Here is a 15,973-nt window from a genome sequence, read left to right as displayed (position 1 = left end):
TATCATCAGCTTAAAGGGCCTCTGAAGGCGGCTCTAATAAAGTTGCGGTATGTTTGGGGTGTTAAAGCACGCCGCTTCACGAATATTGTCCAGCAAGAATTTTTTTTCAATGCGCTTTGTAGAAGCTGAGTTATCTGTAGTCAAAATTTGAATTTCAGCGTCTGCGTGCCTTTCCCTCTCCTCTCATCACTTTTTGCACGCTGAAGGTCAGCGCTTCTCTGCAAGCCCCACCTCCGGGGGCAGAGCTTCCTGACCCCCTGGAGCTATGCGGCGTATTGGCCGGGACCATGGTAGCTGCCTGACATCTTAAAGAATCTAACCAGTAGCTATCTCTCAAGTTGTATACGAAGGTGCGAGCGACAGAGCAGGGTATGAGCATGAAAAAGTCACCGGGAAGGGGTCACCAACTTTCCAACTTTTGCGCGTTTTTGTTGGTTCTCTGCTGTGTTTAGAAGTGTTGTTTTTGGCTCAAATGTTCATGACAGCCCTGTGCAGTGATTGCGCGAGTTGATGTGCTCTCCTCAGAAGCCGTTTCAGAGGTCCTTTAACTATGTCCATTGTAGGACAAAGACTTCTCTCATTCACCTTTAGTTAACTCTGTTCTGTGCGAGCTTCGGCCACCTTCTCCCTGCAAACGTTGTAATCTCATCCCCCCCACCTGACACTTTGAAGCCCTCTCTGCATTTGCTTTCCTTTTGTATAAACTCTGTTACCCCAAGGGACCATTGGTTGTCTACGCTCTACTTTACTTGCCCTGCCCATGCCCATTTCCGCTTCTTGACTTCCACCAGGATGTCACTGACATGTTCTCTGTGTCATGGGTCATCAGTGGTTCACGTTGTGTATGCAAGCTATGCGGCCACAAATACTCGAGCCCCGCAGAGGGCCGTCTGCAGCTTGCAGGTGTTGGTGAGTGGCGACACCACGGGTTCTCGAGCACCCGCAGGGACATCCCCGCAGGGGGAGGATGGTGAAAAGTGCATCACCATGGACCTGAGCACCCGCGCCTAGCCGGGTGTGGCATCGCCGTGTCCGGGGAAAAGGGGATTCTGGTGGTTGAGCCGATGCCGAGCATTTGGACCTTTAAGGCCCCTCGGCGGAGGCAACACACCACTTTGGCCCCAGCTTCCTGTAGACGGCACCTCGGACTGACCCGACCGGTGGAAATCGGCAGTCGCCTTTTCCTATCCTCCCCTCCATCTTTCACTTTCCTATCTCTTTCTCACAACTCTCCTATCTCCTATTCACTTTTTGGTTTTTCCTTTTTTCCTGGCGGCGAGGGTTAACCTTGTGTGACCAACTACCCTGAGTTGCGTCATATTAGGTTATAGTTGATGTGTACAACTGGCGTGGGCAGGACTTGCTTTCAAGTTCCTGTCCCGTCCCCTTGTTGGACTCCGTGGTGGGTGGCTGGCACCATGATCGAAAAACTAAATTTTTTTATGGCTTCCCTACCTTCAAAACCAGATCGCTCTCTCAAATGAAGGTGGAACGAGGTAGACGACTTCTTTCAAAAAAAGAAAAGTAACTTTTCCCAAATATCACGTGATCCACAGTGAAGAACAAGATAAGCAGGCAAGAATAATATCCCCCTTCCTTGTGTCAAAGTGCTTGACAGAAACCTTAGGCATTGCCTATAAGCTCTCAGAAATGGCCAGCGATGATTTATTGCTCGAACTGTGTGACAATGTCCAACACTCTAAGCTCTCTAACCTAACGTCCATAGGGGAAATCCCTGTCTCCGTGACCTCTCATCGATTACTTAACACTGTCCGAGGCGTAATATCTGAAAATGATTTTGTTCACATCACCGAAAAAGAAATGGTTGAAGGGCTCACCGACCAAGACGTCATAGATTTCCACCGAGTCAAAATCCGAAAGGAAAATAAGGAAATAGACACAAAACACTTGATCCTCATGTTCAACACCAGCACACTGCCCGACACAATCGACGTGGGATATTTGAGTCAATGTAAGACCATACATACCCAACCCTCGCCGATGTTTCAATTGTCAAAGTTCGCCATGGCTCACAGAGTTTCCGTGGTTTCAAAACTTGTGCAAAATGTGCTTCGAATGATCACCGTCTGATGTATGTGACGCAGTCCTGCGCTGTGCAAACTGTGAAGGAGAACATGCTGCATACTCCAGGGCATGTCCGTCCTGGAAGAAAGAAAAAGAGATAACCACCATAAAGACAAAGGAAAACATTTCATTTAAAGAAGCGAGAAGGCGTTTTGCACTTACAAACACATTCTCCTTCACAGCAAAACAAAACTTCGCTGATGTGCTGCGCAGGGGCGTAAGCACCACACAGCACTCCGCCACCTGCCAAGGCCGCTTTCACAGAGCCTATGGCAGGGCCATCCACGCCCCAGGCAGGGTCAGCGAAAGCTGCCCTGTCATTGCCAAAGCAGGGAGCGCCAGTCCATGGGTCGGCATCCCGCAGGACCTCCCCCGTCGGGAGAGGCCTGAAACTAACACAACCGCGGCTGCGCTGTCCTCCAGAACCTCTGGCGAGGTGATAGATATAACTCCCAGTCCGCCCGCTTTTCAGCGGCGGAACAGCTCTCTTGAGCGAAAAAAAGACAGGCCCCCTCATAACGGGCCCACCACATAAATAAATCCCTTTTCATTTCCTCTCAAAAACAAACATGGCTTTTTTAATTCAGTGGAATTGCAGAGGACTTATGTAGAATTAGTGACATAACACATATTTTAGGGTCAATATTACCCATAGTTTTATGTCTTCAGGAGACCAATCTTGGTCCACAACATGTGCATATTCTGAAACATTATAAAAGCTTTAGACGCGATCGAGAGCAGGCAAATCGACTCTCGGGAGGTCGCGATTGTCGTCCAAAGCGGCGTCCCTGCTCAAGAAATCAAGCTCAAAACAAAACTTGAGGCAGTTGAAGTCAGCATCGTCAGCTACAAAACACTAACAATCTGTTTTGTATACATTCCTCCACATTTTACATTAACAGTCCTTGATATACAAGAACTGATAGATGAACTTCCAGAGCCATATCTGTTAGTTGGGGATTTTAACGCTCACTCCCCCTTTTGGTAAAGCGAGCGCTGCGACTCTAGGGGGAAAACAATAGAAGATTTTATTCTCACAAACAATATGTGTCTTTTAAACACGGAAAAGGCCACATACTGCTCTCCAACCTCGGGCAGTATGAGCTGTTTAGATTTGTCTTTTAGTTCACCATCTGTTTTTAACAATTTTAAATGGGATGTTATCGACAACCCATATGGCAGCGATCACCTTCCTGTATTAATAAGTTTGACATCTGCGCCAGAAATCATCCCAACTAAACCGCGACGTTGGAAGCTGCGTTTAGCAGACTGGGAAATTTTTAGAGCACAAGCCAATTTAGAAGATATAGTTTTAGAAAACCTCAACATCGATGAGATAAGCGAAATGTTCACGAAAAAATGGCAGTCGGCATGGAACGGCGAAGTTAATAATAAACTACACTTAGTGAAGCCGGTTTTAGGAGAATTTAAATCGTGTGCACCAGGAACATTTTAAGGAAGTGATTTTATGCCGTCTCCGTATAGGCCGCATGCACCTTACACACAACTTCTTGCTAACAAATAACAAAACAAGACAAACCTATTTGCGAATGCGGCGATGATCTTACGGTTAATCGCAATTTATTTTCATGTATGAAACTGGAAACACTAAGAAAAAAGTATTTTACTCAATTTTATAATGAATGCATTCCTTTTCATCCAGCCCTGCTCTTAGGTGATAATGCCATTGTTAACATATCTTCCATCTTTAGGTTTTTGAAAGAAGCAGGGGTACTTGAAAAACTAAATTTTAAACCACTGCTTCGCTTTAATACATGATACACCTCAGCTACTTTCTCATTCCTGAGAAGAAGGCTGAGGCTTTTTCATTTGAGTGTTTGGGAACCTCAGGATCCTTGCCCAGCCAAGGATGGCCGCTGAGGCTACCTGACCTTCTCTGGTGCTTTTACCATTAGCTATTTCCAGGTTTATTCTTTGTTATTACTGGGCAGTTAAATATCTTTAGGCCATCTACACCATCGATGATTTTTCATATTCCTAAACATTCTACAGAAATCCAATTCTATACTTTGAGCTTGGCACATGATGGCCTTAGCTGCCTATGTGCCATAAAACCAAACACAACACAACACAACAAATACTCGAGTCACATGTTGAAGCCGCGAAACAGCTTGCGCAGCTTCAAAGAGCTGTAATATACATACATGCAAGATCCCTATTGCCATCTGTGGGCAGCTCAAAGAAGCTGGCTTCGCAAGTGCCTCACTGGAGGGTCAAGCTGCATCGAATATGATTTTAGGGTGATCCACTGGTGGGCCAAGGCGCTCGAAGATCAGGGCTCCGAAAATCGCTGCTGCAGTTAACGTGTTAGCTTGCATATGTTTCCCGGCCCAGTCTTCTCTCTTCCTGTCTTTTAACGTTACCCCTGTCATTTTCATTTTCATATGCTTACACTGTCCAATTTAATTTCAAGCCTTTTTGTTAGCCTCCAAGTTTCTTCCCCATAGGGGGGTACTGACAAGATACAACTGCTGTATACTAACTTCTTGACGAATACCGGTAAGCTCCTATTTGTGACCGCAGTGTAAACTCGGCCAGTTCTTTAACAGTATCGCCCTGGTAACAAATAAACAGCCGTAAAGCAGCTCATGACGAAGTGAGGCAGCGAAACAGGCAAGAATACGTACATGCACAAAAATTTATGCCTTTTTCAGCCTTTTGTACTGCTCTGCTTTGTCACAGAGCATTATACAGCCATTTGTTTGACACTCCGATGATGCTCTTAAATAATGGGCCAGGTGTACGTACTAAATCCACTCCATACCATTCTTGCCCTCCTAGCTACGATAAAACCTCGTTGATACATTCCTGGTTCATATGCCCAATATTGTGGGCATTGAGAGAGAGAATAAACATTTACTTCTAAAAAGGAGACCGGAGCGGATTGTGGGTGGGGTCCTCAGTCCAAGACAAGCTGCTTCCGTCGACACTTTGGCGATGGTGACTAGTGCCTCCTGGTCTTTCAGGGTGCCACTGACAAACGCCACCTCCCACTGCTCCAGAGCTACGTTGTGCGGCTTTAAATGGTTTGGTTTAGCTGAGCATGTCCATGTAATGTGCGTGAATGTGGGAATATCGCCACACCAAGGACATGTATCTGCGTGTAATGGTGGGTGAATGTGGAGTAGGTGGTGGAGATGGGGGAAAGTGAGTGTTTGGATGCGTCTTAGGTGGTAGGAGTCCGCCGGGGAAAGTTTCCTATGTGGCGGGTGTAGAGACCCCTATTTAGGCAGAGGGTCTCTAGGCGGGTTGAAAAATGCGAGAGGGTAGAGAGTAGAGTTAGTGTGCCCTGCTCGGTTGCTATTATCTCGAGCTAGGGCATCTGTCCTAATATTGCCTTTGAGACCTCATGTCGTGGGACCTAGGTGATGACATGATCATATTGGAGATGGCTGCCGAGAATGCGAAGAGCTGTACACGGGACACATCCACTCGTATAGGCTCTGCAGGCAGCTTGGGAGTCTGCATGATGTGGGTGCTGTGGTGTTGGTGATGGCTATTGCAATGGCTTCTGTGGCCACCGGATCCACTGCCGTGAAGGACGCTCCAAGATAAGGGGTGTTGGCAGGATTGACAGCAGCGCAGGCATATCTGTGGGGCAGTGCATACGAAGCCACATCCACATACATAGCCGAGGTGTCTTGGCCATGTTGCCTGCGGAGGCTGCGAAGACGGACCTGACAGCGGGGGGCCTGTGACTCGTGGTTCATGTGGTGAGGGATAGGGCCCATGTAAAGGCAGGATCAGATAGCGTTTTGAAGAATTCCGGTGAGGGCCAGGGTCCTGGTGGCTTGCCACCTATTCTTGAAAGGATGGCCCTATCCGCCGTGGTGGTGGGGACTATTGTCTGTTGGAAGTTCAGGACAGCCTTCTAGATTTCTGCAAACGTGTTGTGAACCCTGAGTGCAAGCAATTAGAGATGGACATACACATGGGGAGGCCCAGAGCCTTTTTAAAGAGTGTACGGATAAGGATATTGATCCTACTCTCAGTGATGCAATCAGTATTGTGGTATGGGAGATTATATTGGATTCGACTCATTGCCAGGGCCGTAATGAGGTGGATAGTGTCATCCTTGCGCATGCTCTTGCGATGTCCAGTGATACGTTGTACCATGCGGGCGATATTGAGCATGGACTTGCTTAGAGTGGCAGTGGCGTGGGGCTTGCCATCATGCTGGACCCAGAGGCCAAGCATTCTGATGAGTGATTTTTCATCTATAGGATGGTTGTGAATTTCGAGCATGATTGGACCAGGGGAGCGATAGGAGGGACCATGCATACGGATGATTTTCAATTCGTCCGGTGCACATTTTATACCACTGGTCTGAACAAACTGCTCGACCACAGTGATGGCTGTCTGTAGGGCTTGCTCTTTTTTGGCGAGGGATTCTTGGGTTGGACCAGATGGTGATGTCATCCGCATAGATGCTATACCGGATGTCGGAGAGTATAGAGAGCTTGTTGGAGAAAGGGGCCATGGCTATATTGAATAGCAATGGTGATAAGACAGCCCCTTGTGGAGTGCCCTTGTCTGGTGTTTGAAAGGGAAACGATCTAGTAGATCCAATACCTACCGTGGATGTGCGGGCAGTGAGGAAGGTGGAGAAATATTGGAACATACAAGATCCGCTGTATATCTGATTTGGACCGTCTAGGATTGCAGAGTGGGAAATGTCAAAGGCGCCCATAATGTCAAGTGTTACAAGAAGGTGCTCTCTGCTGGGAGGTATCCCCGTCGTGTTTGAGGAGAAGAAAGGCGTCTTGCGTGGAAAGACCTGGACGAAAACCGAGCATAAAAGGGGAAAAGAGATTTTGATCTTCAATATAGTTTTGCAGGCTTGTTTGGATGATTCGCTCGTATAGCTTGCCTAAGCAGGAGGTGAGCGATATGGGCCTGAGAGAGCAGAGGGAGGACAGCTTGTTCGGTTTGGGGATGAGTATCGCTAATGCATGTTTTCATTGAGGGGGTATTTTGCTATGGGCCCACAGTTCATCATTGATGTATTGGGTAAGAGCTTGAAGGGAATCATTGGAGCGGTTGCACATCATTGCGTTAGTGATTTTATCGTCACCTAGGGCACATCAGCTACAAGTGTGGGCAGCTGCAAAGACCTCTTCATAAGTGATGGGCGCGTCGAGTTCGGGGTTGGTGTGGCCGGTGTAACTGGTTGCTAGTTGAGCTGACTCTCGAGCACCAAAATATTAGGAGCAGAAGGTGTCCAGAAGTTCTTGGTCAGTGCCGATGAATTGATGGGCTTCTGCTTGCAAGGTTCTGTTGGTAGACGTCTTTGTTGCTTCTGGATGTAGAAGGCTTTACAGTACGGCTCATGTTTTGGAAGTACTCAGGGTGCCATGGAAGGAGTAGCAAAATTGATGCCAGTTTTGGGTGGAGAGTTGCGTTGCGTACTCCTGTGCTTGTAAGGTAAGCTGTGCTATGTGCTTTTTGAGGGTGCGATTATGTCGTTGTCGGTGCCATCTCTTCAGCAGGCCATGATGGGCCTCCCAGAGGTGGAGGCGGGGCGTCTACGAACCGGGAAAACCGTGAAAAACCTGGAATTCTCAGGGAATTTGGATAATCTGGAAAAGCTCAGGGAAAACTCAGGGGATTTGAGCTTATATCAGGGAAAATTAGCTTCAGTTCTACATAAAAGGAACCAAAATCGCGATAATGCTGCCTCGTGTAAATAGTGCGGGCTGGCATTGCACGGATTGTCCAGTGCGGCGTTACGTGTCCTCTCCTCAGTGATCGCTGGCCTCCAACGCTGTTCTGTCAAGTGGAGCATCCCAGCAAGGCGGCAAAAAGCTTTGCGCCGCCAGCGGTCCATCCAATTTCGAAGTGTACTACGTCGAAAGCGGACACTTTCTCGCGCTTCCCCGGTGCTGTGGCCGACGGCAGAGTGTGCGCTTCCTACGGTTTGCACGTGCGCTATTCGACGGCCAGCGGCCTTCCCTCGTTTTCCTGTGTTTCCGAGTGGACAGCTCCAACAAGGTGGCAGAAAATGTTGTGAGAACCAAGACCTAGCGCGAAATTGTGATGGTCCCAAATGAACTCTTTCTCCCTGCGCATCTTGACGGAAGCGTCCATTTCTGCCGCAGGGGGTGCACACACAAAGGGAAATATTTTCGTGCCTTTTCGCGATCTGTTGACGTTAGCAAAGCGACGAATTATGTCCATACTTAGCTGCATTGTTTTGAACCGACTTAGTTTTATTGACTGCTGTGGGGCCGCAGGCAAGCTGTGTGCGACGTGTCAAGCATGACTGCCTTCAAGTGCACTTTCGTCCAGGACTGGACATATGTGAAACATTCTAAGTTTGCAGGCTGGATTAGGCTTGTCGAAAGTAACCCGAACGTAGTGTACTGTGCGCTGTGCAGAAAGCAGTTTTCACTCAGCAACATGGGAAGAAGAGCGGTGACAAGTCGTGCTGAAAGTAAGAAGCACCGACTGGCCATTACCGGAGCCGGGACACACTCTGTAGCCTCATTTTTGACACCGCCGGCCACCGTTGTGACCAATGCCAGGACACCCTCCGTAGCCTCATTTTTAACACCGCCGACCGCCGTTGTGACCAATGCCGGGCCAGTGCCGTCAGTTTCTGCGCATCCTTCAAGTGCTTCAACTACTGCGACGGACGTCCTACTCGATCGTACAGCTAAGGATATCTTGCAGCGTGACTTAGAGGTCATAAATGCTGAAGTGATGTGGTGCCTCAACGCAGTTACGATGCACACATCACTCCGTGCTGCCGCGGCATCGGCTTCTTTGTTCCCTTTGATGTTCCCATCATCAGCTACAGCCAAGAAAATGCAGCTTGGGAAAGAGAAGGTAGGATATACTATTTTCTATGGCCTCGCACCTTTCTTCAAGGAGAACCTCATGTCGGAAGTAAGCCAAGCCTCCCACCTCGTCGTGGCGTTTGAGGAATCATTAAACAAAGTTGCACAAAAAGAGCAAATTGACGTGTTGGTTCGCTTTTGGTCGGATGCAGAGCAGAGCGTGAAAACTCGCTACTTGACGCCATGCTTTCTGGGGCGCACGTGGGCGGAAGAATTGGTGTCCGCTTTTAAAACTTCCACAGATGGACTCTCCCGATCAAAGATTCTTCAGATCTCAATTGATGGGCCAAATGTAAATATAAAATTTCTCCGTGAGATCAAACAAGAACTTTGTGAATCCAGTGACGGCCGTCGTATTCTCGAAGTTGGTAGCTGTGACCTTCATGTTGTGAACGGTGCTTTCAAAACCAGACACACTGCAACAGGTTGGCAACTCGTGGAATTTCTTCGTGCTTTGTACAACTTATTCAAATGTGTTCCTGCCCGACGCGCTGATTACGCACGCATAACCGGGAGCAACATTTACCCTATGAAGTTTTTCACTTCATAGCTCATTCACTTCTACAAACTAAGGTTCTATAATCTGCAGTTTGTCCGAGTAGACTTGCTGAGAGAGAATCGCACTTGTGACGCTAAAGTTCAGGTCACAAACCATTGCGGTTACTATCAGTAGATAGAAATATCTCACATTTGAAAATGTTTGTTTCCGTGTGCAACTTCTTTTTAGTTCGTATTTGAAAATGTTCAATTCGATTCACAGTTTGTTTTAGCATTTTTTCGAAGATATTCAACTTGTTATGCATTTTGATAATCTCTCCCCTTTTTTTAAATGAAATAAAGACTACACCTTACTATTCAAATAGGATTAAATCATTTTTATTTTTAACATGCTTACTGGAGAGTGATACCATCAGGCGGCTTTGTGTCGGCTTGTTTTCGCATAAAACAAAGTGCTGTGTCACTCAGAGAATTTCACAAATGCACTCTCAGCTTGGAAACCTGGAAAACTCGGGGAATTTGGAAATGTCGACTTGGTAGACACCCTGGGAGGAGATGGGGGTCGACGGTGGGGTTGTCAGCGGTTTGTTGGAGGGCTTGCATGCGCGACTGATGGGTGTCACAGAGGCCCTGGGTCCATGCTGCAATATCAGTTATAGAGCTGGAAAATGGAGCATTGAAAATGACCTATAGTTACACTATTTTTCTTCCAATTAATACGCTCCTGAATAACTCGTTTTCCTGACTACTGTGTTGAGAGTTGCTGCAAATCTGGTCATATAACACGTTTAGTGACCAACTGTACATGCGCAAACATACAAGTGGGCAGGACCTGGGAGCATGTGATGTGGAGAGCTGGAGTGCAGCACCTGTCTGTGGTGGGTTCTCTGCAGTACCTATGTGCAGGGGGGAAGAGCACCAAAAAAGAGTGTATGCTAACATATCGTTCCTGTGGGAATGTGACATCTTTGCGGTGCCTAGGGCCAAGGGGGTGAGGCATCTGAGGACTGCAGCAATGTGCTTACAAGTGGGCGGTTCAGGGGAATGCAGCATGAAAAGTAAAAATGCAGCGTCAGGTAGCAGTTTATAGATGTCAAGGGCGGGGGAAGCATCTGGAAATGACGAGCAAGAGATTTCGGCTCCTTTTGCCATTGCTGTAGATGGACTAGATGTGCAACAATGTGATTGCTGTGCCAGTTGTGCCAAACTGTGCCAAAAGGCAAAGCCTGCTACGTGCTGCTCCATTATGACAAATTACGAGTAATCTGCGCCAAGCCTGCACCAAAACTCCGTATTTTCTTATGAACATAATTCTCGGGAGCCGCGTGTTCTCTTATACCTCTGCGTTAGGCAGCACTAGCAGAAAACTCAATTCTTCCAAGAAACCTTGAATCAGTCCTTAGTGTATGAGGGCAAGCATCATACTGGCCGGGTGCGTTTTCACCCAGCGTAACAAAAACAAGTGAATAATAAAAACAGAAGCGAAATAGACGTGCAGCACGTGGGGATTTACTCAGGGCATCCCTTGGCGTGGAGAGCACATTGGAAATGTGCATGGCACAAACATTTACAAACGGCGCCTATGTTGACTTCCGCGTCCTTGCCTGTTCGAAGTGGAGAAGCTGCACGCTACTGCGAAGATCTCAGTGGGTGTTGATTTTGGGGTTCGCTTCGTTGCCCTGTCAAAAAGAAGCAGGTAGTCCTGGACAATTTTTTTCACTCATGTCAAACTGTCTCCCTGCCTGCGTGGTTCACGTTCTCCTGTGCATATTCAATGGCACGGAACTTCAGTTTTGCATAATAGCTTTTTCGCCACGCAGGAAGCATCATTTTGGATAAGAAAGCATGATGGGATCCATATGGATGCGACGCTGATAACGATACATTCGATAATATGACGTGGAGTGGGTGCGGCAGCGACGCGCAGTTCGTGCCGATTGTAGCCGTAGGATAGCATTTTAAAATAGTTTTGTCATAACGAGATCCACGTTCCATTGCCGTGATGTGTATATGTGGTGGACGCATTGCGAAGATGGCCCTGAGGAGTGCATACCTAGCTGCTTCTGCGCAAGCTTAATTAGGTCCCCGTGGAAGCACTCACGGTAGCGGATCATGCTGTGCTAAGACTAAGTCGATTCTTTTTCCTCTTTTACTCATCGATTACCTTTGCAAACAGTTTCTAAAAACGGCAAATGATGGTGCATGGTGGCATGTTATTTTTCGCCCTTATGCACCAACAGAAAGTATTTAAAAAAATGTGACTTATATACTGGAAAATACGGTATATATCTGCGCCAAGTGCTCTTCTTTTTCTGCGCCAAAAGGCACTTTTGGCTGCTCCAAAAACTGCTCCAAAGTGACTTTGGCCAATCGCATCACTGGATGTGTTCCCAAGTTACATCTGCACTTAAGATCGTTGAAATGCTGACTGAATTTTGCGAGCACTAGGAAAGGAGTAGCTGTTGACACCTTTGGCCCTGAAATGCTAATTGACATTTTTATGTTGTGCAATCATCAATAAATGTCTTTGTACTGCATTCAGCGTTTACATTTTTCAAAATCCTACATTTTCCTGGATAATGTTTTTTTACACCTTTTAAATGTATCAGTGAGGTTTTGCTGTATTTCACCCTTGTGGTGTGGATTTGTGGCCACTACTTGCCTTACTTAGATCAAAGATGCAGACCATCCTTTCTTTCCACTTCCAATGCTTGACTACAGCTTTGTGTATTTAGAGAAAAGTTATGAAATCTGAAAATACACTATTCTGCCTGTTTGTGGTGGCCAAACGAAAGAAAAATTGTCATGACTAAATTCTACGAACAAAGACAACCTTTACCATGGTCCTCTCTTGGTTATGCTGTTTCTTTCCTTGTTTGAGCATTCACCAATTAGGCTGCCACTGTGGCTTAGAGGTTATGGTGCTTCGCTGCTGACCCGAAAGACGCGGGTTCGATCTCGGCCGCGGCGGTGGTCTTTCAATGGGGGTGAAATGCTTGAGACCCGTGTACTGTGCGATGTCAGTGTATGTTGAAGAGCCCCAGATGCTCGAAATTTTTTGGAGCCCTTACAGCATGCCTTATAGCGTGAGTCGCTTTGAGACGTTAAGCCCCCACAAACTAAAAACACGTACCAATTAGCTCAACAAAGTACTGCTGTATTCTGAGCATTGTTATACAAGAGTGGCTGGTCCCAAAACCATGCTCGAATTTTGAAAGGTGTTTCTTAAGTTACATTTTAGAGGGCTTATTAGTACTATGTGACATATTATGTGCTCCGACAATTTGCTGCAGAGACTTGTGAGTGAAATTGATTATGATGGTGAATTTCATATGGCACAAAAGCAGCTTCGGGCAAAGAGCGCCAGGGCGCGAGGTATTTTTCTCTACACAAGGTGGGGTCAGAGACCCATTTCCCAAGCATTTCACCCCAGATAAGCTGAGCACCAGGCCAAGGGAGAGCTCCTTACTTCACAGACTAACTTCTACAAATTCTTTTTTCCTGTCACAATAACTGATCGGAACAGTCTACCTGCTTGTTCTCTCCTGCCCTTGGAGATGCTGGTATCAAGTATATAGTGACTGGAGAATGTGTATTCTTTTGTGTGTTTTTTGAGTGATGGTTTGATTCATGCTTGTATCACTGATGTGTTGTGACTGCAGTTTCCTTCCGGTGCACCAAATGTGTTGATGTGTTTTGTACAATTGTGTTTTTCATGTTTTTTATATTATATGTATCTGTAAGCCACTCCTGCTTGGGCACCTAGCCTGCAGTATTCTGTAAATAAATAAGTCACCTGTGGGTACCCGGCAGTGCTGAGTATCGAACCCTGCACTTTCTGCATGCGAGACAGGTGCTCAAACCATTAGGCCACCACTGCGGTGCGCGAGTGAAATTGCCCTATAGCTTGCTATGACTGTTTCTAGGGTTGTCCCTGTGTACTGTTTTCCTTTGGCAGGGAGTTTGCCTGTGTGGTTCTTTTGCTGCTGGCTGTGAGCACATTCTGTGAAGGAGTCACTGTGGCTGTGCCCTCAAAGTTGCAATTTAGCCCACTGCTAGAATGAGATTGTGTCCTCTTTACTTTGCAGGCAGGGCCCTCTACACCCAGCCAGCTGTCATCAAGCAAGCTATTTAAAATTAAGCAGGAGCTTAATTGTTGGTGTCAAGATCTGGCCGGCCTGGTGACGCAGCTGGAGGAGGCCAGTGCATATGCACGGCACGCACTGAAGCTCTTCAGAATTCACTCGGAATCCTTGCAAACTATGCTGGCTTCCTATGCTGCGTCAAAGTAGGCACTGCCCCTGTGGGCGACCCCTTTTTGTGTGCCCATGCCCTTTGGTGCTTGGGTAGCCTAGTGAAGACATTTTGCCCTCCTTTGGGGGCTATGTGACCTCTGCCTATCCCAGAGAAAGTACTATGTGCTTTATATATATATATATATATATATATATATATATATATATATATATATATATATATATATATATATATATATATATATATATATATATATATATATATAATATGGGCATGTTCAGATAAGAACGGTAATCGAGGTCCCATGACCATTTTTTGTTTTCAATTAAATTTTTATATGTGATGGGTAAATGTGTCCACACAAAGGAATGAACCTTAGTTTTGCAAGGAACTTCATGGTTTTCTCGGAAAAAAATTGTATGTCACAAGAGGTGGAGTATGTCGTTTTTGCCACTTCGCAAAGTTGCAAGTTTGGAGCATCACTGCATGCACAATAAGTTGTTTTCGCGCATAAGTATTTTTTCAGCACTTTATTACAACTTGCACTATACGATTAAAATAAAAAACGTTTTCTTGCTGTGTCAGTCTTCTGAGTAAAAAATCGCAAACTTCGCGTCCGGAGCTGTGCGGTGCCAAAAAGGCACTTTTCAGGGCAGCCTTAGGGCAAGATGCGTAAAGATCTCCCGACTGAATCTTTTTCTCTGTATTTTTCAGCTACTTTTAATCACTTCAGGCAAGTTTTGTAGCTGTACACTTGACCTATATTTTTCAATATGGCCTCAAAATTGGCGGAAGTTCAAAAACTTCAAAAAAGTGACAACTTTGACTTGAATTTAAAAAAAAACATCATCATCGAATTTTATTAAAAAATGCCCTAATAATACTCAATACTCGATAATTTTAAAACACCAAAAAAGTGTTGCATTATTTTGTTTTAAAGTATAAAAATAAATGCAAAACTGAGTTCATGTTTTTGTTACCTAGAATTGCTTATTACTGCCTCTTAGAAATAGTAACTGTCAGAAATTTGATTTAGCACTCACTGAACGTGGTTACATTTCAATTACCACAATATGCGAACCATCCTGAATGTTTGTACAGCTTCTACTCGCTTGTTAGCGGCGTTCTTAATGCGTCAAAATGGGAATAAATTCGTTATTTCACCTGATGAACTGACTGCTGGCGGTCAAACGTTTTTTTTTTTGTATTCTCTAATTTATCATCGTAAGGTACATTGGTATGTAATCGATTTTTTAAAAATATTAGATAATTTGTGGGTTCCTAGAAAAAATTTCATATATAAAAATTTATATTAATGTATTTCTGAAGCCGACGTTTCCGTACCTACATCTGTTTACCTCTGTGTTCAAAGGTTCTACAGGGCAATGTCAGGAGACAGAACGTCGTCTTCTGAGAGGAACAATTTATCTGCGAGATTTTTAATCAGGAGGAGTTTTAATAGGAACGCAATTTACAAATGGGATGCCGCTTTATATGCAGATTGCAATTCAGAAAATCGTAACAAGAAATTAACGGCAGCAGTTGAAGTCGGTATGCGCACAGTATATTGTCCAGCACGAAGCACAAACCAGATCACAGTCTCTTCCATTCCGAAGCAGCGGTGGAGGCCACGTAGGATGCACTGCCTTCATTTGTTTGAACGTACTTCCACATATGGAGCGTCTGAACTCCAGGCACTTTCTTTGCCATTTTCCATTCTTCCTTCTTCGTTTCGCGAAAGTCTGCAAGCTCCCTCTGTGGGAGCTCCAGAATGGTGATGTTCTTTAGCGTTCCTTTAATTGCGTCTACGAAGCCGCTGGCTGTTTGTATGGACTCACTTGCAGGCTTCCGCAAGTTGTGGTGTGATGCTCGATGTTTGACAAGCCCACCAACGCCGTCGCAAGCATTTTTGCCGTGTCCAGTGGCCGAAAACATCCATTTCGTCTCTCGACATTCACTGCGTTGTAGCTCCTGAAACTGATATTTATTCTTGAAGTGAGCGGGAGCCCCGTCGCTCACATATGTTATCTTGGTGTAGATTGGCGCGTTGTCTTCGAGGTGTGCTTTGATTTTTGACAGAGCCAAGCATGCATGAGCTGAATCATGAGACATATCGTCGGAAATTACGGCGTAGTTCCGAGTCGATTTTCTTGACGTGACAACGCAGGTAAACACGGTCACCTGCTTTTTCTGCCAATGGTAAGCTTGTACTGCGTCTGGAAGCACAACTGTCCAGTTTTCGGCGAAATCAAAATGCAAAACAATTGCACCTC

General features: G+C 45.9%; 1 protein-coding gene across 3 annotated transcripts in view; it reads left to right on the top strand.

Annotated features, from left to right (window-relative positions):
- Window positions 1–15,973, top strand: part of LOC144116017 (uncharacterized) — a 142,770-nt gene that overhangs the window by 13,075 nt on the left and 113,722 nt on the right. For all 3 annotated transcript variants that reach the window (XM_077650678.1, XM_077650676.1, XM_077650677.1), the window contains one exon: window positions 13,532–13,731. In XM_077650678.1, coding sequence (XP_077506804.1) covers window positions 13,532–13,731 — 200 coding nt within the window. The remainder of the gene's footprint in view (window positions 1–13,531; window positions 13,732–15,973) is intronic.

Source organism: Amblyomma americanum, chromosome 1, assembly GCF_052857255.1.
Source record: "Amblyomma americanum isolate KBUSLIRL-KWMA chromosome 1, ASM5285725v1, whole genome shotgun sequence".
In the NCBI taxonomy this organism is placed as follows: domain Eukaryota; kingdom Metazoa; phylum Arthropoda; class Arachnida; order Ixodida; family Ixodidae; genus Amblyomma; species Amblyomma americanum.
Note: the sequence above shows the minus strand (reverse complement) of the source record. Positions and strands in the feature narration are given on the sequence as shown.